The sequence below is a fragment of the Watersipora subatra genome, chromosome 7 (assembly GCF_963576615.1).
Source record: "Watersipora subatra chromosome 7, tzWatSuba1.1, whole genome shotgun sequence".
Taxonomy (NCBI): domain Eukaryota; kingdom Metazoa; phylum Bryozoa; class Gymnolaemata; order Cheilostomatida; family Watersiporidae; genus Watersipora; species Watersipora subatra.
Window position 1 is genome coordinate 5,145,933 of NC_088714.1, and position 26,629 is coordinate 5,172,561.

Below are 26,629 nucleotides of genomic sequence, written 5' to 3' on the forward strand. Positions count from 1 at the left end.
CAACGCTAAAAATGACGACGAAAGGCAAAAGTAACAAGCTTGAAGCTGACATAGAACGCTACAGAGGCCTTCAGAATTGGGAAAAGGCAATAGAATTAACTAAAACACAATGGAACAAATCGAATGTTGGCTTAGGTTAGTATTTTTTCTTGCAAAGCGAGTATGACTATTTTTGCAATCCTGGCAAATTTTGATTGTGCTAACTGATGTAATTTTCTGTGCAAGTAGTGGCAATTTGCTTTTTATAGTGTGCTGTGCACACTCAAATATTATGTTGACCACAATGCATCCTTGTGCTAGCACCCTTTATTGTTTCCACCCTAAACTCTCACTACAGTCAAAAGTCTTAGCAGACCTAAACTGCAGTTGCTTGCTGTACGTTTTTGTAAAAAGTTTTAATAAAGTTGATATCCGCAAGTACCACTTATTAAATCTTCTAGTTATTCACTTATAGTATGTTTCCTTAGTATGCTAAAAAGGTGCAAAAAGTTATGATCAAACTGGAATAAACTAGGCTCTGTGTTTAGCTGTTTTACATCTGGTTTAGTTTTCTGAATTTGTTATTGATCAGTTGTCATGACATGTTTCAGTGGACCTGAGTGGTAAGTTTTGGGCTGTTGTCATTTGTTCATTCTCCTTAGTTTGCATGCATGCTGTCTACTACCTTTAATGCTGATTTTAGATTGTTAAACGCTCAATTGTTAAGTGTCAAATTTGGTATTTGTTCTCTTTGGCGAACTTATGTTTTAAAGATCTTCCCAATTTAGTTTAGTAGTAGAACTGGTGGCTGACAGCTCTCTCTCTCTCTCCCTTTCTCTTTTGTCATGTTAACCAGTGGCAGGCTGCACTCTATTGTCGTGTGAACCAATGACTGGCAGCACTCCGTTGTTTTGTTACCCTGTGGCTGACAGCACTCTATTGTTTTGTGAACCAATAGCTGGCAGCACTGTGTTGTCTTGTGAACCTTTGGCTGGCAGCATTTTCTTGTCTCATGAACTAAATACTTATCTTCTTTACCAACTTTGAAAACATATTGTATATTATGGTTGTCAAACTAGATGGCTGTTCTGTTTTATGGCCCAGTTTATTCAACATCACCTTACGTCTTATCTTACGTCTTACCTTACGTCTTACCTTACGTCTTACTTTACGTCTTACCTTACGCCTTACCTTACGCCTTACCTTACGCCTTACCTTACGCCTTACCTTACGCCTTACCTTACGCCTTACCTTACGCCTTACCTTACGCCTTACCTTACGCCTTACCTTACGCCTTACCTTACGCCTTACCTTACGCCTTACCTTACGCCTTACCTTACGCCTTACCTTACGCCTTACCTTACGCCTCACCTTACGCCTCACTTTACGCCTTACCTTACGTCTTACCTTACGTCTTACCTTACGCCTTACCTTACGCCTTACCTTACGCCTTACCTTACGCCTTACCTTACGCCTTACCTTACGCCTTACCTTACGCCTTACCTTACGCCTTACCTTACGTCTTACCTTACGCCGTATCTTACGTCTTACCTCATTGATAAAGAAACTGTTTAGTCATAGTGTCTGCTACATATAGTTGATTGGCAAGTCAAGTTTTCAATAGCCTTGAAATGTAGCAAAGAAACCATTGGAATGTAACACCTATTGCGGTAGAGAAACTTTGCTGACAAGTGGGTATAGTGGCTGGTTTTCTGCGCTTACAATGCTGGCTGGTTGGCATGGCAAGGTTATACACCTGAGATATCAATTGGGAAGCATTGTTCTCCTTAATCTCATAAAGGACAAAGTATTATTAATAAATCTCAGCTTTTCTTGATGTCAAAGTCTAAATGCTTGTAATTACATTTAAGCTGTACTTCATGGGTTTTCCCTTGCATTTGCTCGTGCCCTGTTCCTTGCTTGACTTCTCTTTGCTTTTGGACATTCATTTACAAAATTATCGTCTGGTTTGGTGCTATTCAGCGAACACTCCGCATAGCTTTCACAGATATACTTGTTCCATTATGGCAAAAACAATCTCCTTTCCACTTGGAACATAACTGAAAGAAATGCCCCTTTGAATCTGCTCAACAAAATATTGGTAGCATGTAAAACCACTAGCTATGGGTTAATACAGAGTGACTGTCATTACTGACATTCTGTGGCAGTTTGACATCAATCAATCAAAACTATATTAATGAGAAAAGTAGAAGCGATTTAGACTTATAGAATGTTGGAATTGTATGGCTATGAGCCATTACTTTGTTTAATTTTCACAATTTTTCAGCATTTGTAAATATTTTGATAGCTTTCCACTATTATCCGATCATTTTATGCCATTGTTGACTAACAATAATATGTATTTGAAGAGGTTGCAAGGGATAAGCAGCATCAAGGTAGGCAACTCCCAATTTCTCTCGACCCATGGTCATCTATTCTTGACCTACACATATGGGCTCTCACGTAGTTAGAGGACCATCTATGTCTGCTTGTTATGATAGTCTCTTTACGCTCTTCTCTAGTTCTCATATGATTTGATTTTTATTCTCGAGCATTTCCTAGAACAGTAATTTCAAGTATCTACAAACGTGTTCAACGGACATTAGAGGCAATGCTGTTGTGGTAGATTTGTGTATTCGGTTTTTGCTTGTTAGGTAATGCTGAAAAATGATTTCGTGTTGTGGCAAAACTTGAGTTTATTCCATAAATATTGACTAACTTCCTCTTTGGTGGCCTTATATTCCAATAATCTTACCGTGTACATCTCTATACATGTACATGTTCTTTGCATGAGTTGTTTTTATTGATATACATTGCAGCTATTAGGAGGCGCTTTCACGTGTTTCAGTCTGTACAGATATTTGTTGAAGCATGGAGTTTATTAAACGATAAAAGGCTATTTTCTGCTTGCCTGCTCATATACGGCGTAGATAATTCCTGCAGGCTGAACATACCATGGTGATGAATGCTATGTTCGAGAGTGACCTATTTACTGGCTCCAGCTTCGCGCTACTAGTGATGACTGACAGAATAGTTAGCTTAGAAATATGCACAGAAACATCTTTCTTTTTCAAGATGTTTTGTCCAACTTGCTACAAGGAGAGAAAGAACTAGAATCATACCTGCTGAACAACCCTCCAGTTGAAGAGAATGTCGAGATGGCTAAGGAGAAGCTTGTGGCAGCAGAGAGACACCTTCGATATGTAGCTCAGCGATGCCCTAAAGAAAGGGTTGGTGTAATTACCAGTTCAGGCTTTAACTGTCACTGACTAAAATGTGTAGAAATTACTTTTTGATCAAGTATTACAGTGTGTATAAAGAATAACGAAGGCCTAATGGCACATCATATTGTGTTGCTAGGAGACGCTAAAACAGGAAGCGGTGCTGTTGTTAGGCAAGTTGTTGTTTGCTGAGGCGAAGTATGCGGAAGCGTTGAAGGAGTTTGACAGCATCAACATGGACAAGCTGACCCTTCATCTAATCACCAACCGGATGCTGAAGATATACGCTGAGGGTCTCGCTGTCAAAGGTGCGTTAGTCAGTTCTGCGCATCAACGTTGAGCTCTACATTGCAAGTGATCGAACCAATATTTCGGTGCCTCTGGTCGGTGTAGAAATACTCTAATTTGTTTTCATAATGTCGCTGTAGACATTGCATCGCTTGTTCTTTTCTAAAGATTTGTATTTTATTGGATTGTTGTGTCTTGCATGTTTGATGATCCAATGATAAATCGGAAAATTGTTATTCTAATCCTCTATTCCTACATATACATGTATGTATCGATTTCTCACAGCCATGTGCCTGGAGAAATTAATCAGCCAAGGGAAGGGCAAACAGTCTGCTGAAAATGAAGAGCTAATCATCAAATACTACGAGCAATCTGGCGATATTCTCCTTCTTTATCTCCAGAACAGGTTGGATGTTTCATTGACTGCGAATGAATGTAATTACTGTATAACATCAAAGGTTAGTAGGCGTTGCTTGATCGACTAATGCTCTCATCATTTTAGGGACTATGCTGATGTCAGCTCGAGTCCAACGTATCCGAGCACTATGACGTTGGGGGCTCCTAGTGCCACCCCGGCTAACGCTGATGCCATTGGTTCAATATTAGAAATGGCAGTTCAAAAATCACCACTTATTCATATAGAGAAGGGGTTTGCTATTTTTATATAACTTTAATGATGATTTCTTTGCATAATAACTAGGAGAAAGAAGGATGCTCTTGTTTATCATATTGTTTTTTTAATTATTGCAATATTTTTTTTTCAATTGAAATAACTTGATCATTAAACCATAACATAATAATTTAATTTGTTTGTTTCTTTTAAGCTAATTTTGTACAGTTTTTTAACACAGATGACAGCAACGCCTGTCATTTGGGCTTTTTATGACATAATTACCTGTTCTTGGCAGAGACGTCGGCAAAGGAGTGGAGAGATTCCGAGAGCTATTGAGAGCTGTCGCACCAGCCCAAAGCAAATGTCTTTATAGACTGGTTAGTACACAGGTTATCCATAAAGGATTACGAGCAAAGGTCTGACAAATAATTCTACCTGGAAAGAATTTGTCGCTCCTTTAAACATTAAAACAATTGGACTCCGCCATTCTACACATATTGATAACTGTAGCGTTGTGTAAATAGTTTAAATTAATATGGCACATGCGTCAGATGTTAAAGCTTTTTATTTTAGATATTAGCTCGTCAGTTAGCAGAGGTTTTGCTACGGGGAATTTGTGGTGCCACATATATTCCCATCAAACTCCAACAAAGCAAGCCCAAAGGAGCCATCAAGGCCAGCCAGTACGACAGCCCCAATATGTTCATTCCTTCTAATGAGGAAGAGGAGGCCTTGCTGCTGCTCCTTATAGCTGAGGTACATACTATTTGACACTCTCTCTGGTAAAGTTACCAAACACCCCTTGATATTAATCCCTATGGTAGGTTCTTACCTGCGGCCTTGTTCTATCAATTTGTGTGTGTTGTGAACTTATTGCGTTAAAGAAGGTCGAAGGTTTTTATGGCAATTTTGTGTTTAAAAACTGTTTTATGTTGACTAAAGGCTGGTTCACGCTATGTCATCGTATGTAAGTGTTTATCACTCAATACTACATTTGTGATAACATTGCTCAGACTATCACAACCCCAATTGCGTTTCATTAGCAAATAGTCCGTGACATATAGCCTTCTCATTATACAATGCATTCATGGTAGCGATGGAATACTAGTCCCGCAGCAACTGTTGTGAAAGAAAATATAGATCAAACAATCCACACGTTGCAAAGGCTGTTGTGAATGCTCGGCAAGCTCTCGGGAATGTTTGACAGCCGCAATCTTTTCCAATGTGTCCGCGTAGTCTCGACGATGTTATCGGTTTGCGGCGCTCTTAGTCGATGAATAATCATCGAGAGGACAACTCCGACACATGGCAATATAGTGTGATCCAGCCTTTAGGGAATTGGGAAAAGCCTTTAGGGAATTGGGAAAAGCCTTTAGGAAAAGCGGAACTGTAAGCATATGGTTGTACTACTGACCTTCATGTTTTAACAGATGTGCAAAGAGTGTATTTAACAATATTACTCATAAAGCATTTTGTTTATTTGGAATTCATGTTTAAATTTAGTCGGCTCATCAAAGTACTGCAGAGCTAGTTGCCCTTGATAGGTGGTTATGAGAGGTTGCATTATGGTTGTTTATATAAGTAGGTTTGTTCAAGATGTGACTCGTGAGAGTGTACCTTTACAAGTGAATCCGCATGTGTCACGATTATATATACAGGGTATGGCTAACAAGGAGGCCATCTTGGAAAGGAGTGCAGAGCATCAGCAGTCTCGGATGCATTCCTATGATAATGCAACCGCTGTCTACGATCTTCTAGCAATTTGCTTGGTGCGGAGGTCCAACTGTACAATACTAGCGGAGGTCTGTACTATACGCCCTTCCTGATTAGACTAAGTGTGCCCTGATTATTCCAGTCTACAGTTGGGACAAGACGGCTTTAATCTTTATGGGTATTAGTTTTGTTTGTTTTGAATTATAGTCAAATTTTTAACTAAATTGTATCATAAATTTTTGTTCTGATCGTCACTTGTATTTATTTTTGGATAGGCGTTAGAGAGAGCAATGAAGTTCTCATATGAGGAGCCTCATGTCTGGTACCAGTTTGCCCTCTCACTTATCGAGACAGGAAAGGTTGGTTGTCTATATGGTCTCTGCATCCATTTTTGTGAATTTATTGGACCGTCAATTCAAGATGGAAAAAAGCAAAGAAGCCTATTTAATTTCTGTAGTTGAAAATCAAGCTAAGCATGGTGTTTTTTTGTAACTTAGATTAATTAGTCAGAATGGGAGGTGTATGCAAGTGTCATAGCTTTTATATATCATATTTGTGTATATTTGTATATAATGTATGTAAGTAAAAACATGTAAGTAAAAGTTCATCAAATAATTTTTTCTTAGTTCTCAAACTTGGATCTTCTTAATTTTTACTTTTTGAAGGTTTAATTTCTTAATTTTGAGATTTTCTGTTTTGCAACATATTTCAATTTACTTTGGAGAATTGACTAAAAATAGTTTATATAAATTGATTTCACAGCACAGCCCTATGCCTGCCATACCACCATTTGCAATTAGGAGACACAATTTACTAATTACAGAGAGTTCATTGGCTGTACATCTGTCTTTATTATTAGCTCTGCATTGCATAGGTAACTCGAGTGCCACAAGTCAAACGCTTCCTTACTGTAAGAATACCTCTTGCGTAGCGCTCTAGTTGTTTTAACAGATTTAGCTATGACATAAGTTTTTGTGTGATTTGTGAAGCCATAAAGATTGAGTTGTTGAATGCAAAACAATGTGCTGCAGTTTGACAGAGCATATCTAGTGCTGAAAGAGTGTCATAGAATCGTACCTAAGGACTTTACCATACTCTTGCTACAAGCTAAACTCTGCTATGACAAGTTGCATCAGGTAAGTATTGCTGTCATTCTCAAAAGGCGAGATAGCTCCGAATATTTGCTACTTTATTAGTTTTATCTGCTCATACTACATTTAAATGATAACACCTGGCTATTTAAAAGTAGCATAAAGCTTCTAGTTGTCAGCCATGTGGCGAGGCAGCCTTTTATCGCTTCATGACGTACCAACACATTATTTACGTTATTAATCTTATTTCAATTTTGTGCTTCATGGTTATTCATGGTGACTCAACATGGTCTTTGGCAGTCTTCTAGCTATTATTTTTACTAGTACACTGTCCGTCCCGTGCGCCGTGAGAGATCATCGTGTGTAATAACTATGTACACAATTATTCCACTATGTAATAAGATGGTTGTTATTATTAATACTAGTACCCTGGTAGTCTAGTGTGCCGTGAGAGATTATCATGTGTAATAACTATGTACACAGTTATTCCACTATGTAACAAGATGGTTGTTATTATTAATACTAGTACCCTGGTAGTCCCGTGTGCCGTGAGAGATCATCATGTGTAATAACTATGTGCACAATTATTCCACTATGCAGCAAGGTGGTGCAGTGGGTAGTGTGCCTGGTTACTAAGAGAATTATCCAAGTTCAATTCCTGTGCGATGCAATTTCTTTTTCTAAAGTTCTAAGCGTGTCTTCGGACAGACACAGCTCTTAGTATAGTAAAAATTGTGCGTCTTTCTTTAGCCTGTGCTTTTATTTTTCTGTGTGCGTTGCTTTCCCTATGCCATTTACTTCTACCAATCACTTAGATCGTAAATTAATACGTGTTCTTTGCAGATAGATGATGGCATACAATTATGTGAAAAAGCGGTCGAGCTGTGTGAGGACCCGATTTCTAAGAGTAAATGCTTGCTTCTGCTGGCCACAGGCTATAGCTACAAACTTTCTGAATGCAGAGTCAATGACAAACGGGAGGAACTTGACAAGCAGGCCTTGAGTGCTTACACCGAGTGAGTTAGTTTGGGTTTCCACGGCAACAGAGTTCACCTTCTCATTCATTCACTCTAGTCTGCTGTGACTGTATGAGGCAGAATAATGCTGGTGTAGATGTTATACACCTTCCACATTGTCGGACAGAATAGTTTGTTCAGCACCTGTTATTAATGTATAACTAGAAGTTTATATTATAAATGGTATATTGTATTACATGTATAGATAGTATTATAATCATATATAGTAGATGCTCCTACAAAGGAAAAAAATAATCCAATTTCAGAATGTTTATGTTATAGGAATTTTACTTCATACAAACAGTAAAATACATGTAAATTGCCTAATTTGTTCTAAGATCTTTCCAAACTCACCTCTTTGGCACGTCAAATGGGAGTAAAACTAGACTCAACTTTTTAATTTAATGGCTGTACTGTAATGCAGCACTATTGGTTTGTATCGACAACTTTTGTCATTTTTATCACTTTCACTTGGTTTAGGTTTCACGAATATGGTAATAAGCCACTTTCTTAGAGGGCCTTTGGACAGACAGATGGACACAGCTCTTATTATAGTAAAGATTAGACAAGATATTATACATATTCAGTAAATGCTAGTTTCCCTTCGCTCCAGGGCCTACACATTAGACAACTATAATGTGGAAGCAGCCTACAGGCTTGGCTTGCATCAGGCTCTCCAGAGGAAATTGAGTGATGCCTTCAAAAGTACAAGACAAGCTTTACGGGTTTGTTGTTTGTACTCTATAGTCTCATCTGTTGACTTCATCATACCTACTCTTTTACTTTTGCTTATTATTTCAATATTAGCATCCATCTCCTTGTCTCTTGGGAATTTAATGAGCAACAGAACTTCAATATAAACATGGGAAGTAGAAGTGGAATCAGCTGTTGTAAATTCCAACTAGTGTGCATAACTCCAAGAGTAATGGATATCTCTTTTCAGCTGCAGCCAGACCACATGAACAGTTTAACTCTTCTCAGTCTCCTCTATTCATCTGAGAAGAACCAGGAGAAGGCACTACAAGTTATTAAAATAGCCTTAGGGGAGCATCCAGATACATTAAGGTAAACTAGCTTTAGGGGACCATCGAGATACATTAAGGTAAAATAGGTGGCTGTGTGAATGAGTGATTTTATGTATGATTAAATTTTGTTTCTCTAAAGGGTAGTAGGTATTGCTAAAGCTGTGTATCAAAAGATGGCACAATCCCCGAGGAGCATGAATGGACCCAGTATGGCGCTTTGTACTTCCTGTGACATTACTCTCTTCATTTTGCTCTGACATAAACCGCTGTAAAACCTGTATTTGAACGCCACCTCTATTTGAACGCCACCTCTATTTGAACGCACCTCTATTTGAACGCACCTCTATTTGAACGCCACCTCTATTTGAGCTTCACTATGGGAGAACGGTTGAAAAATAGAGCATTTATGCAACCTTGTCAAATCTATATATATATATATATATATATATATATATATATATATATATATATATATATATATATATGGATATTTTTTCATCGTTACAAGTTGCTCCAGTGTCATAAAGCAATGTAGGGGAGGAAAATATCACCACAAGTATAAAAGGGCTATATTGGTTCCATTCACACTTTCTTGATGACAACTCTCTGTATACATAACTCTAAGTATTGCCTGGGAATAAATTTATTTTTAATGCTCTAGAATTTGATAAAACTTTAAAGCTAAAGCGCTTGTTGGCTGGAGGACATGCTTATGGTAACTTTATGAATTATAAACTTTACCTGACTGGTCTTAGCCTAGAAATTGTGCAATATTTCTATCTGCAGTTTATTGTTGGTGCGCTGCAAGCTAGAGAACTCCTTGGGTCTTTTCCAACAGTCCCTTTCGACTTGTTCACAGATGCTAAGTCTATGGAAGCATGAATATCAGTCGATACAGCAGTAAGTTGTCTGCCTTCTGCAATGTTGATCTAATCTATGCAGATTGCGCTCATACCTTTGTTAAAGTTAAATTTGGCAGATCCCAAAAAAGACACTTCAATAGCTGAGAGGTTGTTGTAAATAAGTTTTTAGCTGTCAACAAGTTTGCCGTAACTAAATGTTTACTTGATATGGAAAGCTATATTCAGTTATTGCTTTCGAAGTAATCTCGCAATCTGTTGATAATCTATTCTATAATAATAGAAACTCATCAACCATTTATAATATTAAATTATGATAAAGTCAGGATAGTAAACTGGAGATTACTGAACAACTACTCAACAATCTGCCTGAAGCTGGTGCAGGAGCCACGAGTTTTAAAAATGTACAGTTACATGTACACAATTGTACATTCATTACTGAATGCTAACTAGAGAGAATTCTAGACTGAAAAAAATATCTATATACTAAAATAATAACAATTATATGGGTAAAAGGAAAAAAATACTTATCAATAGTCACTACAAATCTGTTTCGTGCAATCGCGCTTTTCAATAGACAAGCTGCAAAGATTTGCTGATTGTTACGTGAAGTATTTTTTTATTTTACCATAGTATTACAGTTACATGTATGTCTTTAGCTGATGTCTGTTTCATGATTTCTCAATGTCTATACAGTTGCAGTTTGCTTTAACGATGGAGTCAGCTTTGACAAGCGGCTTTCTAGCTGGTCGTTGTGCGCCTTTTTACTCAATTCCTCACCTGTGCACCTGGTCAGTTGTAGCGAATTCGATCTGTTGCACATGTATAAGCTATTCTGCAGGGAAGAGAACCGGGGCACGGGTCTATTGGAAAGATTCACAGATAATGGCAAAGGACTTCTACTTGTCGCTGACACAGCCAATGGCAGCGGTAAGTCAGTGCATTGTGACGTTGTAGCAGATATCTCTTACACCTCCAAGTTATCAACAGTTGATATACCTTATTGTCTAAACAGCTCAGATGACAAGCACTTTACACATAGTACATGCCGAACATCTAAATGTGAAGTAGGCGAAGTTTTTACTCATCTCTTACCTTAAATAGTGTATCCGCCTTTAGTTTACTTCTGTGTCTAGTCTCAGCTCTCTGAGATGTTTAGCTATTGTTTTAGACTGTGCCTATGTGGAGCTACATGCTTGTGATGATAAAGGTAATAGCTCTGTAGTTATCATTTCCTAGCGCATAATACTAACACTACTATTTTGAATGATGTCCCTTACAATAGACCCTCAAGTTTACCATTGTATCATATCGTACAACCCAATTGCTCGATGTGTACCTGTGATGAACCCCCCAGAAGTATGCACAACAGCTGCAGCTGTTTCTTTCAGAGTGTTCCTTGTTGCTAACTTTCAGGTTTATTCTGCATTAGAGCTCCACTGTTCATAATTAATGCAATCCTTTAGGATCGTAAGTTGATCCGTTATTCACTGCATGATCTGTAAAAGGAGGCAATTTCATAAGTTCTTTGGTAATTTTCAGAAAATACCCGCAAGAATTACAGTAAAGATCGATATAGTTCAGTACACTTTATAAGTTTATAGAGAAGGCTACTATTTGTTGCATCTTCACACAGTTGTAAATGATGTCTGCATGGTCGAGGAGGTTGTTTACCGTGTATGCTTAAGTAGTCTTGCTCGGCATCCACTTCATTGCATCCTTAGCTCTATCAATTCACTCATGATTCTTGCTACCTTGTTTTCCATAAAAAGCAGAGTAATTGATACCGATGAGTGCATCCTGGTATCAAGGCATGCATACCTCTGCCATTACTAATCACTGCCTAGTTTAACACAATGTTGCTATATCCTGCACCCAATCAGCAGTCGTATATTGAGGAGCCAGTATTCCAGGCAAGCCTTAGGGTCCTGAGATGAATCAGTTGGCATACAGCGCATTTTCCAACTCTATTGGTTATGTCCTGATTCAATTGACTCGGTTTTCTAAAACATTTACAACTATTAAAAATCGATTGTTGAGATCTGCGCAGGGTTTATGCTAAATAGTGTAATTGTTCTCAGGTTATGGTTTACTTTTTATAATTATGTTTTTTATAATTTTCCTTAGTCTATTAGACATTTCCTACAATTCTGTTTCGTAGAAAACGCAACTGTAGAAAACAGTTTTCTCAGTTGACTGGCTGTATACAACAGACATGCCATCATTTTTATCAGCTATGATAAAGCAAACAATTTTTCCACTTTCATTGCTGAGTTTTTAGGCAATATGCCTTGTCATTTCTTGTAACTATCTTACATGAAGGTATGACTGTGGCAGCTGCATACATTGCTGTGTATATCGCTGTATACATTGTTGTATACTTCGCTGTGTACATTGCTGTGTACTTCGTTGTGTACATTGCTGTGTACATTGCTATGTACATTGCTGCATACATTGCTGTGTGCAGTGCTATGTACATTGCTATGTACATTGCTGTGTACATTACTATGTACATTGCTGTGTACATTGCTGTATACACATGAGCTGTGGGTCGCACCATAAAGGTCAGCAATGTTGTGATATGTAGAAACTCGTCTAACAGAGTTCCTCTTATAAGATTTTTGACTACCACTTAGTTCACTACCAAATAATAGATGCGGGGCGCTGTCAGAACTGATTTATGGCTCTTGCTGTTTCGTAGGCTCTGTGAGAGAACTTGCGGCAGCATCTAAAGTAGAGAAGGCGTTGTCAGAGGTAGCGTCATCTTACCAAAGTTCTCTTTGGGTTCCACATGGACCTCAACACAGCTGGTCAGTGCAAGCACAGATCTGGATACATTTAGGTATGTCTATGGCAGACTATGGTATGTCTGTGGCAGACTATGGTTTGTCTATTGCTGGACTGACAGCAAAGTTAAACTAGTATCCATAAAGTCGTACAGTAGGTGGAGGACTGCGGTGCAGGAGGTGCTTAGGTAAAAATCTTTTACTAAGGTATTGCTCGGGTGTCTAAGAACATCTTTTACCCTAGGACATTTATGTATTCGCCTCATCTAACTTTCGCGTTTTCGCGGAGTCATCCTCTCGCGAAAATTTCATGAGCGAAGCTAAACTATCATAATGAACGAGCGAAAACGCGGAATTAAATAGCTTTGTTCATTGATAGTCCAAAAAACAAATAGCAGCAAGTAATCCAATTGCATTATTGATCTCGGCCACAATTCTACCTGCGGTTCACAATTACAAACTAGTCCCAAATTAAAAAAAATTTTCTTACCGGTGAACCGAACCTGAGGAATCTAATTATGCTTGTTCCAGGCCCGTATTCTCTGGGGCGGCTGGCCGGCTGAGCCGCCCCAACTTTTTAGGAACTTTCCGCGGCTAAGTACAGTCAAACTCGGATAACTCCCCCTCGGATAACATGTAACATTTCATCTCAAACACAAGGTTAACTCGAACGGATTTGTTTGGTCTGTTCCCACGCAATGATAAATTGCTTCAGATAACTCGACCTCAACATCATTTATTCGAAAAATTATTTGCCCAACGGCTATGGAGACTGGTTTTATCGCTGTAGAATATCACTTTATTCCAAGCCATAGAGACAAACATCAACTTTTAGTAGTTCTTAGGCGTCATTATTATCATCATCAGTGGCAAAATATTCTTGTTAACGACTTCTATAAAGGTTTGCAAAATATCAAGTTTTACCAAACATCCGCTTGGCTATGTCCCATCGAAAGCGTGGAAACCTCCGTATGAACTTAAAATAAAATCGGCAAAATTATCTTTGTTAAAACGCTCAAAAGAAAAAGATGTCTTTTTTCTGAGCGTTTTAACTACGGTCAAGTTTTGCCTATTTTAATTTAAAAACGTCTCGTCAGTCACATCACCTAAAACAAAACAAATCTCAAAAAATAGAAAAACGTTGAAACTTTTCGATAAAATTTTTTAAAACTTCACATGAGAGGCCCAGCTGAGGCCCTACATAAGAGAAACCTGTTGGGGGCTTACACCGCCCCCCTCCACACCTCCAGGTGTTCATAACTAGTCGCCTAACATTAGTCGCCCCAACTTGCAACCAGTGAATACAGGCCTGGACTTTGTTCCACTGCATTTATTTTCACATCACTATATTTTCGCACTCATCAGAGCTGCGAAATTAAGTTGCAGCGAAAGTTTACTCTGTATGCTACTCACGAAACTAAATACTAGCGAAATATAAGTTTCCTATGGTAGCAAAGAGCTACAGCGCAGAATCACGCAATAAAAACTCAACCGCTATATTATCTGATTAAGTGGCTGGAAAGCTCTCATATCCTCTTAAAACAAGACCTACACCACAACTACCAAACTACAAGTGTCAATATGCATTGACCGTATCAAACGGTTATAACCATTTGGCTTCAGAAATCAGTTTGTTTAAGATAGCATATGAGTCATTTACTAAGTTTATTAGTAACTGTTACCAAGTTCCATACAGCGATTGTAGCGACACCTGGGTGCAGACTGCAGATCATGTTTTCATAGGGCGCTATAGTAGAGCAATTAGTGTGACGCATTATGTGCGTTATGTCAAGAGCGTTTCAGTAATATAAATTTTTGCATATGAAAAAAGCAAGACCTAACCTATGCGCATGCACAAGTACGACACAGTTGGTTGCTAAGGCCGTTTCCATGGCACAAAGATGGTGAATCACATGGTTGTTTCGCTATCAAACCGCCACACTGATTCGTGACAGAATGAGAGCGATACGGCTTTTTCCATGATGGTATTGCAGCACCATATAGGGGTGAGTCGCTACACTCTCGCTGTATGAAGGCTTGGTAATTGTGTTATATCTACTAGCAATCATGAAAGGAACATGAGGAAATTTGTTAGTCTATGGCTTGACTACATATGTTAGTTAAATTATAAATGTGAGGCTTCACTTTCTTTGCATGAATAAAATCTACCTCATTTTAGCTGATAGGCTCAGTAAGAGATCTCTTCGTTGACAAAACAATACGAAAACATTTGAGCTAGTTGGCTCACAGCGGATTTGATTCTTATTATATTAAATCTTACAGCATAGCTTTAACCGGATATAACATTTGAAGGAGTCGAAATGCTGATTTGCTCTTGTAATGCCTACATCTATCAAGTTTCTAAGTAACTTGATAGTCTGGCTTTGTTTCACATAAAATCTTCATTTATTGTTTGTTCATTTATCCCACGAGCAAACGAGCGGAGCGAAGTGTGGGAGTTTTTATGATAAATGCATGTGCACACAACTTACGAAAATTATTCATCAACAATGAGACGAACCCTTGGCTGGAAATTTCATCAACAAATTTAAGCATCGGAATTTAAAGTCGTTAAAGTATAATAACGATACAAAACACATTTAAACCTATTTAAATATGTTACCAAGTCTTTGTAAACCTCCGATAATATCTTAAAACTTACCCATCTGATCGGATTATACACAAATAGACAGATTAGTTTGAACGAAAACTGCCACAAAAAGCTTGAAAAGCTCGGTTTAATAAAAGTTAAGACCGAAAATTGAAACGCCAATAAAGCCGTGCGACAGATAGTAGAACTATTTAGCAGTGCGCATTTCACGAGAAAACCGTGCTCATTTCATCAGTCTATGGCATTTTTTACTTGTAATCGAATTTATTCGAAGGTTTCTGTAATAAACGTAGACCGTTTGAGGCGTAGACCGATTTACAGGTACGAAATTGTGGTACACAGTTTATCAGCCTGTGTTTTTTGTCCAATCACCGAAGGTTTCATTATTTGAAACGTTAGCCAAAATTCTTTACAACTTATGTACAAGCTAGGGCCGAACTACAACGCCCCTTCATGACGAGAACATTTTTTATTTTGCTACAGTTTTATACGCGTGAATGCGGCAACTCGCTTTCTGTTAAAGATCGCTTATCAAAACCATTCTAGGTACATTCAACGCAACCAACTTTCAAACTGTGTATAGTACACAGTAGCTTGCCATTTTACTTCTAATTTTGCATTTCAAAGTTATAATAAACATATTTCTTTATTGTTGTTGAATTACATACATTACAGTAAATTAGGCCTACAGCTTTATAACACTTTTATAACAGCTTTTATTTTGCTGTAGTTTGCAGAAATCTTCGAGACGCGTAAACGCTCATAGGTTTTCTATTATTGCTGTATTACTATATTAACAATATTGGTTATTTTAATAATATCAGTGCATTTTACTTATAATATTGGCCAACATTGCATTTCTCCTATTGCAAGGGAGAGATACAAACGTGTAATATTTTCCTTTCATTGTTGTTGTTTGTCATGACCAAACACTTTTTAAATAAATTTTCTAAAAACCTATATAAATACCACAACTTCTCGATATTGCTACCTATGACGTTTTGAAATGTAAACAAAATTGTGTATTGGTTTTCTATTATTACTATATTAATAAAATTGATTATTCTAAGAATATCAGTGCATTTTACTTCTAATATTGGCCAATATCGCATTTCTCCTATAGCAGGGGGAAAATATAAACATCTTTTCCATTCATTATTGCTGTTTGTTGTATATAATAACACCCACACCCAGTACATTACAGCTACCATTGCAGTTATCCTATTGCACTGCAGAGCCATTTGATTGCTAATATTGCATTTCTCAACCATCAGTACCCTTTATTTTTTGCCAATATCTCTGGCCATCTCTTTGGTCGTGGGCTGTATGACAGTGGAATTTCTAGTTGTACTATATACCTACTTGGAGATTAATATTGCATTTAGCATAACTTGAAATGAGAACCGTGTCGTTGCTACAGACAATTGTTCAAATAAGGGGTTCACTGAAGGGCGAAATACAAATGAAAAGTGCATTGAGCAAGTTTGCAATATGGCGAGGTTTTTAGTATACTTACATGAATAATAAGGTGTGTTTAAGGACTCCCACTGGTACTACTTTTGGTTAGAGCATAAGCTAAATAATTTTTTCTCAAAAAATAAAAATTTCGCTTTGATTAGTTAGTACTGGAAAAATTTTGAACTTGCAAAAGATAACATGAAGTTAAAAAACATTTGTTAGTATGTTTATGGCACAAAATTCTATGTGATATAGCCGGATGAAGCCACTTTTGCTTAGCTTTTACATATTTAACAAGCAAATTGTTTCATTGTTATAAAACATGTCACATTACTATGGCAAAGTGTCACAGTGCCTCCTCTATTGCTAATATAATTTTATTCAATGCATATCGCTCGGTCTTGAAAATGCTAGCTTGAAAAATGAGGACAAAGTAAAAATTCAGCATAAAAAATCTGAGAGTCTCGTAACAGTGACAGTTTGTCATATTGAAGAGTTGCATTAATTATCTTAGCAGGTCAGTTTTTAGTATCACAGCATTGAACAGTGACCAACATTCATTTAAAGGCATCATGGCAAAGACTAGGTATTCGTGAGACAGTACATTGTAGGCTCTAAAAGGAATCAATTGGGACATGATTTGGGTTCCATATACTGCTCTCATCACGACATAAAATTGCCTATTCTGTTGATGTACTTATGATCAGTTGTAACTCAGCTATAGCCAGCCGATTATTTTCCGAAGCTTGAAACGACAGTTTTTATTATAGGTTATTAAATATACACTGCAAGGTAAAATAGATTAACTAATCGACTTCAACCATTGAAATTTGATTTTAAATGGTTGTTCAAAGCAGCACTATTATACATCTACATTATGCGATCATGAAGAATGTTACAGTTTTTCATGTTTTGTAAATAGGTTTCAGATACAAGAAAGCGCTACTGTCTGTTTATTTCAATGGCATATTAAAGGTGGCAGTAGCTCTATTACCTTTAACTTTGTTAGTTTAGTAATAACACTGCTTATCAAACCTTTAACTGTCTTATACCAAGTATGAAAGTACATGCATAACAATACACAATATATGATTTAGCTGAAATATATCTGGAGGCAGGTCACGCCAATGAGGCTCATGAGTGTGTAAAAGAGGCCATGGCCATATTTCCTCTTTCACACCTCGCTAGCTACATGGTGAGTTGTTTCTCCTTTTCTCTTATTTTCAATTATTTCCATCTTGTGCAACCCTGTCCAGGCTCCAAGTGTGTTATGAGTTTTCTTCTCTTTACGTTTGAGCCCCTCTTTGTGAGTCCCCCACCCTCAATCATTCTGTTTTGGCCAGCAGTCCTTTGTCCACCCTCTCACCTTTTGTCTGAATTTGTGATCCTTTTCTTTTGCACAATTCTTTGTTTTGCAGCTAGATGATTGGCATTTCCTTTCCTCAATCTAATATCAGTGTATCTCTGAATGATCAGTAGATTTCAGATCATCACCGGTTTTGCTGTTTTATGAAAACTCCAAAGCAATGGTTATATTTTGATTGTTGAAGGGATTATCGTCACTTGTATCTAGCATTTATCAGTTTTGTGATTGGCTGATTTTAAGATCATTAGGATGATTATACGGAGTCATTCAATCTAAAATGACTAGATTTAAGGAAGTACTAGCTGAATGTCCGGCGTTGCACGAGTATTAAAAATCAGCTTATAAACCGTGAAACATATTGTAGTTACCTGCCATTATCCTGGCACATTGCCAGTGGCTAATTTGAGTAAGCTAGTCCAGTAGACGCTCTTATAACGTATACCTCCTATAACGTAAATTCCAGATAACATAAAAATAAATATGTGAAGATTTTGCTTTCTACGATGTAAAAATTCCATATAATGTTAAGTACCAAGCCGGGCGAGTTCTCAAATTCGATATGGACGTTAATCTATCTTGTTGCACTTGCTGAAGAAAAAACGACTTGCGTATAGTGTAATACCTATTATATATGTACAACTTTCGGAACAATCTAGTTCGTCGGGATAGATCATCAGATGTGTCAACAAAACCGAGAATAGGGTAGCTGCGCATTGGTCACAAATACAAAGGCGATCGATTGATGCAGGTATTACAACGTTGGTCTACCAATTCAAATGTCACGAGTTGGAGTACCATCGAAAGTTCTTTTTATCCTAACCTTGACCCCCTGGATACAGATAGACGACAAACAGGTAGTACCGATTTTTTTGTAAAATATTTTGTGCTTTTGCTTTTTTGTAGACGTATAAAACATTTGTTATTAGTTTTACTTTGAAGAGTACACTTTGCTGTTTAAAAAATGAGCAAATCGTTGTAAATTAATGTCAAAGATGTGCGCTCCTCATCAATTGATAAAACCAGTGAGAATGATCATAAAAAGGCGAAAAGTTGTCGATGTAAACTAATAATACTGCGGTTATGGTACAGCACACAAGTTAAAAAAGTCAAGTTTCTTTCCTTTTTGTATGCCCAGAGTGGTGAGTTGAAAAGATCTCGGAATGAATTAAGCAATTTACATGTATGTTACTGTTCTTATAACGTAAAATCCCTATAACGTAAATGTTCCTGGAACGGATTATTTACGTTGTAGGAGCGCATACTGTATTGCTAAACTTACTAATAAAGGCTGTGAAAGCAAGCATAAAATGATGTTGCGCCGTAACACAGAGCTGTATGTGTATTTTCACTTACATAGCGACATATATTGCCCAATGAATCCATCAATTTCACGTAGCTCAATGGTTTAACATATTGTCTGGGTAATGGGAGGTTCTGAGATCAAATCTTCTGCGATACAAATTCTTCATTCCAATATTTTAATAACTATAGCCGGACAAGCCGAATCACACACATTTTGAGATTTATATGTATAGATACATACTACATCATAATACACAGTTATGATACTCTACAATATGCACTTGTTATATATACTATGTGGTATACATTTAGGATACTTCATGTTATACAATAAAGATACTCCATGGTACACATTTGGAATAGATATTCCAAGAATATTCCAATAGATATTCCATTGATACACTGAAGATACTACATTATATACATTTGGAATATTTCATGGTACTCACTTGAGATATTCCATGATACACACTTGGCAAGTTTCATGATACATATTTTGGATATTCCATGATATACACTTGGGATATTCCACGATATACACTTACATGTAGATACTCTATGATATACGCTTGGGATACTCCATGATATACATTCCGGTTATACCATGATATACACTTGAGATACTCCAGTATTGGATGTTTCACGTTATGCCCTTAACTTTGAAACACACTAATTATTGACATATGTAATTGCCTGGACAGAAAATACTTTTGCGTTTAAAACATCTTACCAAAAAACTAATTAGGATGTTTTTTTTTGTATTTGGTATTTGATTCAAAGCTCTCTAACTTATGCTATATGCCTCCGCATGACCATCTATAATGGTTTATCAACTCTCTGTATGAGATACATTTTTTGTGCTATACTTGCTCTTACAACCTTCTATAAAGTTTCTCACTTTGGTAACTATCCTTTTCTGACATTGTAGAAAGGCCGCGTGTTGGAAGTAGAACAAAATTATGAAGAAGCGAAGTCATGTTTTGAGGCTGCACTAAGCATCAACCCTTATCATGTTAAGAGTATGACATATCTGGTATGTAGGCTATTATTATTATTATTATATAAGACATGCTGTTTAATGTAGTGTGGTCATGGAACATTTTTACAGCCAGTTGAAAGGTCTAAGTTAATAGATGTTCTCCATAACTTTTCAAATATAGACCACTGGACTAGTTAGATATATGTCACTGGTCAGTTATTACTATGATTCTGTAAGCCTAAGGTCTATGTACTCATAGAGGAGAAATTGCCTTGTTAGCTATATATACAATCTACAATTTGTAGGGCAAGACGCTGCATATGATGGGAGCTCCTAAATTGGCAGAGAAAATGTTACGGGATGCGGTAAATGCTGACCCAACTTCACACCAGGCTTGGTTTGTTATTTCCTATTCTACAGATATTTATTTGCTAAATTAACCAATATGCAATACAATATTCCAACCCGCTACCTTGATAGTTCTTTTGATGCAAAATAGTGTAATTCCTTGTGGGGTTTGTATTGCGCTGAGCCCACAACATTGGCTTGCTTGTTGTATTGGAAACAAGGCTATACATTTTTGACCATACGCAGCATTAAAACAAATGAATTAAATAAAACTATTTAAAAACTTCAAGCTAAATTGTTCTTAAAGAATAAATTAATGATGTAATCTATATATATATATATAAATCTAAGTGTTTGTTTGTCGTATGTCCAGTTATAGCGATAAAGTTTTAGGAACGGAAAAAGTCACTTCGCACTAGAATTGAACTCGGAAACCTTGATTCTGCAGACAGGCATGCTATCTACTATGCCACACGGCCTACTTGTAATACTATGGAATAATTGTGAACATGCTTATTACATCTGTCAATATTTAATGGCAATTGGTTAAAATACGCGCGCTTCATTTAGCACGCTTGAACTACTAGAAAAAAAATACTTGCCCAGACTTCCCCAAAATGCTATAAATATATGTATACTAGCTGTGCTACCCGGCATTGCCCGGATAATAGAAAAGTCTTGGACAAAAAATTGATTTGTTGTTAACATAATTATAACAACATTTGCTATTCTAACTTTCAAACTACATATCATTAGAAAAGCGTTCTGTTTTACAAACAATGAAAAGTAGTGAGAGTTGCTCGATATCAGCCAGTACGTTTAATAATGTGAGCGAACAGCTTCTCGTGACATTATGCTATGACCCACGTTGTATGAAAATACGTTGGGTATTGGCTAGCCTGGGCATGGCTCTCTTGGGAAGTAGGGAGAGAGAGCCTGGGACACATAGCGAAAAAAAGTAAGATAACTTCTGCAAAACGAGCGACATATTATGTTACATATGATGCTCAGACTGATACTAATAGAAGTGTGTCGATAGATTCAGATTTCACGATGTATTAGATGTGGCGCGTTTAAAAGCCTATCGTCATGATCACGTGACTTGATCTAATAAAAGGCCCTGTGTTTTTGATAGGTTAGGTGGTTACGTAATACTCCGTTTGATAACAAAACGATAAGAACCATAGGTTACTATTCTCTTGCGTTTTCACGTTTGCAGTTTCATTTCATATACTGATAAAAAAATGGAGCAATTCAAAAATCATCTATCAAAGCTAGGCATAGTCACACTGAGACCAGAACAGTCTCAAGCTTTACAACATATTATCGCAGGTTTTGACCAATTTATAGTTCTTTCTACTGGCTTCGGAAAGAGTTTTTGCTTTCATATGGCACCGTTTTGCAGTGGTAGGTCCGAGTTGTTCATAATAACTGTCGCAAGTAATCGTAATACTCACAAGTAAAATAAAACTGAGATTACTTTTTACTAAATAAACTTTTCTTTACTAGCAGCGTGCGATTCATTTTTGTTGTTCTATTGCTATTCGTTTGCTATGTTTGTATTGTTATTGTGAAAATTTTTTATTTAATTGATTTAACTTTTTATTATAATTAAATCAAAACATAATTAATTAAAACATATTAAATAATATAACTCCCGTAATTGATTTATTATGCAACCAATATTTCATACTTACCAACCAGCGTTTGTTTGCTGCCAATTCAGATGAAAAATAATACATAATATTCGCGTAGATCATAAATAAGATCGTCACATGATACTCATTCGGAAATAACGATTGTGATATTAACGACTGCAGAAGCCAACTTTTATAGAGTTGTCTTCTCCGGGTGTTGCTAAGTGTCCCAGGCTCTTTCTCCCCAACTCTCAAGAGAGCCATGCTCAGGCTAGGTATTGGCTCTCATATACTGACTTATATTGGCAAGGTAGCAATTCAAGATCTGTGGTCTAGTGGATAGAGCGATGGTCTGGTGTACAGCAGGGTCCATGATTGAATATTCTTCAGTACGGAATCTTTATCCAAAGATTTTAAGATCTATAGCCGGAATGCATACACACATATTTTGAGAAATATATATATAGATATTGCATAAACCTAATTTAAGTTGTAGCACACATAGAAATGAACAAATACATTCAATTAAAATGGCAAATGTTTTATATGTTGATTAACACCTTCGTTACCGAATTTATTTCTAGCTCTGCCCGAATTTTTTTTCTATTCACACAAATGTTGACATAACGTTACTAATTTTGTTATAACTTGAGAAATAATGAAGATATCCACTTAATTAAAAACAGGTTGTTGAAAAGAAAATACTTTATTAGGAAGTAAAAAAATTTTAATTAACTGCATTTGAAAATGGTAAATTTTTTGTACAAGCTTTACCAAAAATATTTTGCCAGCAATTTCAGTAGTCATATTTTGACTGTCGCCATAATATTCGGTTACTATTACAATTTTTCACATGAAATACATGTACTAAAAGAGTCAGAATCACTCGATATAGAGTCACTGGAGTCCCAATGGCTAAGAATGTTAGAAGCTTCTACAGCCTAAATTATCGCGGTATTCTTTTTTGTCCATGCTTTTTCCGCAGTGAACTTTCTGTTTGATAATCAGTGATTTGCTAGTGGAAGGCCTGCTAATTAGTCTATAATGTTAGCAACAGGTTTGTTTTCATGGAGACCAGATCTTATTAGTCTATCTGAAGCGAAAACTGAGTTATTATTAATAAATTATAAATAAATAAAGCCGATGTATCGGCTTCCGGCCACAAAAAGAAGGTAACCCGAGCCGATACATCGGCTTGCGGTAGTGAAAGAGTTCAAAAATTGATTTTCTGTTTAAAAATCTTTATTACCTGCGCACCGCCGGGCATTCAGTAGTAATCAACAAAATTAAATTGTTATTGTTACTTTATCTAACAGACATTTGGATGGAAGTGTAGTAAGTCTGGCCTGAGTATGTTCAGAGGTAGAGGTGATGATAAGGATATCTGTTGTAATTTACTTCAAATCTGATTAAGCAATTTAAACTAACTTAGCTTATAAATTGCTCATCGTTAGTATATCTTTTTTACATTTGCTTTTGAATTGTAATGCTTTAAGGAACTTCGAACATTGATTGTATGTTGGAAATTATTGACAAATTTATATGTTACTAGTTCTTTTATGTCAGGCGCGCAATAAAGGCTGTTTTCATGAGGTTTGCATTGTTTGCTATAGATGATATGTATCTATGTTAAAAGAGCAAATTGTACTGCATGGGTTGGCTTGGAAATTAATGTTATCCAACATTTGATAAAACTCATAAATATTAGTGTTGTTCCATTTCTTAATGCAACTTCATGTAAAGGTTTGTCTGTAGTATGTAAATTGCTCTACGATGTCGCTTTGTTCTTACATTTGATATATTTAAATACATGCATAACAAATACTAGTTGTATGAAAACCCTCTGCAAATGATGGTTCAATTTTTTTCATTAGTACCATTTCTTTCCAGGAAAGAACTAGGTATTGTGCTGGAGTCGGGAAACGAGCACGACACTGCTGCTGAATGTCTCATTACTGCCATAAATCTAGAATGTTCTACACCGGTACTTCCATTTGGCACATTGCTCAGAGTCATCTGATCTCGCATCATTTTTTGTGTTGCTGTTTTGATTTGCTGCTCAAATACTTGCAACAACTGTTGTAATCCCAATAGGTGCAAACCATGATAAGTGAATGTGCTAAATTATTGTTTTTTTTTCTTTTCCACTCTTTTCAGCTTCACACATAGTAAATGTTGTTTTGCTGAGATCATGTGTCGTCTGAGCACTTAAGAATGTTAGTGCATAAATGTAGATTTTATATACAGTGCATCTGTTTTGTTGCTATATGTTTTAGCACATGTATTAGGGTGTAAGATATGGTTGTCAAAAATGTAAAGGTATTACAACTGAGATTATTCTCAACACTGGTTTTGCAACATTGAGTTATAATTCACTATTTTTGCATTTGCTGCAACTCAATCAGACATGTTTATTAAACTTTACCAATAGTTGTGAATGTAGGTTGTGCGTAAGCTCTTTCTTATTTTCCATACTTCTACCACACATGTTTACATTCATGTGTAGCTGTAGCTCCAAAATTACTAAATAATAAATTTTGTCAATCAATGTTACAATTTTAATGTAAAGTATTGTGTGCTATTTGCTGGCTAATGTGGAACTTCACAGACATATACTAAATTTGTTTTTCATTATGTACAGCCGTAGCTTAAACAGGTCTCGATTTTTTTAAATAATTTCTAGCAAGTTTTAGTAAATCTGTACTACATCGCCATTTGGTTTTAGTTAATATTCAATGTTGAAATGGTGTATATTGATAACATTTCGGAAATCCTAAAAACATCTATTAGGCTTTTTGCAGACGATGCATTAGTATATCGCCTTGTAGAAACTCAGACTGATAGACAAGTTTTTCAACAAGACCTTGTTTTACTGGAGCAGTGGGCTGACAGAGAGAAAATGTTTTGTTAATACGGATAAATGTCAGGTGGCTCACTTTGCCAAGCAATGCAGTAACAGTGATTATAAATATTACCTTAATGGTAAGCAACTAGATACTGTGACACATTTTAAATATCTGGGAGTATATATTATTGATTTAAACTGGGACCTGCACATAGACTCAAAAACTGCCATGACGCCCCAAAGGCTTGGTATGATTAAGCATGTTTCGTATGGCTAACCGGGTAAGTGAAACGGATCGCATACCTCACATTGGTTAGGCCAATAATGGAATATGCCAGTGAGGCATGCAGGGTTGGAAAAAACTACGGTTTTTATAAAAAACCAAGTTTTTTTGGTTTAAACCGGTTTTTATGGTTTAAACCGGTTTTTATAGTTTTACTAACGTTTTTGCAATTTCAAGTCTAATTAACATGACTTACTATAGCTGCATGATTGAGTACTGAACATACATATGTGATATCATATATTAAATATGGTACTGTGGGAGTTGTTATGGGAAAAAAGAGAGAAAACATATGGAAATTTCGGAATGAGTCTTTAATCAAACATGATCGATGAAATACAGAGCAGAAATCTTATGGCATAAAGTGAATATTTTACGTACAGTTCCATGTATAAGTAGAAATTTTAATCCAAGTGATTAGTCGTGTGATAGTGTAGAGCAAAGCATAATGCAGATGCCTTGCTAGTGTTTGGAGCAGTGGCAGATGACTCAACTTCTATCTCCTGAATACTAGCATGACTGTCTAAATGGGTGTTGTCAGCTTGACATTTTGCTACATGAGCTTCAAGCCTATCTGCGTGACCTCGCGTTACGACAGCACACCTATTACATTATGCCTTAGAACCTTTGCCTTTTGCAGTTCGAATGAAAAACTGTCAAATGGAATCCTATGTGCGAGGTGTGTTGAAATTTGAAACACAACTTTAACTTTTAAAAACACAAAAAGCTTGATAAACTGAATTCTAACAATCCAACTACTTTGGCTTGTGCCCAATAAATGAAATATTGGTTTGCAAACTTAAAGATTTTGCCCAAAAGGAATTTATTGTTTTAATTTCTAAGTAGAAGTAATCTTTTCTCACTGGCCAGACTTGAGAAAGTATTCATTCATTGTTAGAGACGATGATTGGATTAGTATATTTCACATGGTTTTTCTATTTCATCATTAAAGAGGCCATTATATCACTTGATAAAAGCAATTGAAAATGAAGTTCACTAATTTATTGTTGTGCTAAGATTTCATGTAGTTTTAACTTGAATTCTGCCATCAATTTACTAATGTGTCCTAAATAAACTTCCACAGCTGATAATTACATATAACTGCATTTCTATCGCAAATAAACCACTACGAGCTTCAAATATTATGTTTTTCAAAAGAAATAATGAAAAAACCGGGTTTTTTAGGCTGGTTTAAACCAAGCCAACCC

The 26,629-nt window shown here is 36.5% G+C and overlaps 1 protein-coding gene across 3 annotated transcripts; it reads left to right on the plus strand.

The window, feature by feature from the left end:
• Positions 1 to 24,843, plus strand: LOC137399413 (tetratricopeptide repeat protein 7B-like). 3 transcript variants are annotated; one of them, XM_068085513.1, is made up of 22 exons: positions 1 to 135; positions 591 to 602; positions 3,055 to 3,209; positions 3,340 to 3,508; positions 3,774 to 3,894; positions 3,991 to 4,137; positions 4,397 to 4,478; positions 4,675 to 4,857; positions 5,760 to 5,903; positions 6,090 to 6,173; positions 6,846 to 6,950; positions 7,749 to 7,921; positions 8,535 to 8,646; positions 8,865 to 8,986; positions 9,733 to 9,846; positions 10,648 to 10,736; positions 10,978 to 11,016; positions 12,508 to 12,648; positions 17,759 to 17,856; positions 20,258 to 20,362; positions 20,614 to 20,705; positions 24,184 to 24,843. In XM_068085513.1, the coding sequence occupies exons 1-22, from the start codon at positions 12 to 14 to the stop codon at positions 24,311 to 24,313; spliced, it is 2,541 nt and encodes an 846-aa protein (XP_067941614.1). In that variant the 5' UTR covers positions 1 to 11; the 3' UTR covers positions 24,314 to 24,843. The 3 variants fall into 3 exon arrangements, with proteins under 3 accessions (XP_067941614.1, XP_067941616.1, XP_067941615.1); XM_068085515.1 differs by lacking the exon at positions 10,978 to 11,016; XM_068085514.1 differs by lacking the exon at positions 591 to 602 and having other exon boundaries at positions 12 to 135.
• The last annotated feature ends 1,786 nt before the right edge of the window (positions 24,844 to 26,629 follow it).

What these genes read in the sequence shown, in the direction of transcription:
- LOC137399413 (XM_068085513.1), top strand. Translation starts at nt 12, where the DNA reads ATGACGACGAAAGGCAAAAGTAACAAGCTTGAAGCTGACATAGAACGC. An exon ending in CTTCTTTATCTCCAGAACAG is followed by an intron (nt 3,895 to 3,990) that starts GTTGGATGTTTC and finishes TCATCATTTTAG; the next exon opens with GGACTATGCTGATGTCAGCT. An exon ending in CCAACTTCACACCAGGCTTG is followed by an intron (nt 20,706 to 24,183) that starts GTTTGTTATTTC and finishes ATTTCTTTCCAG; the next exon opens with GAAAGAACTAGGTATTGTGC.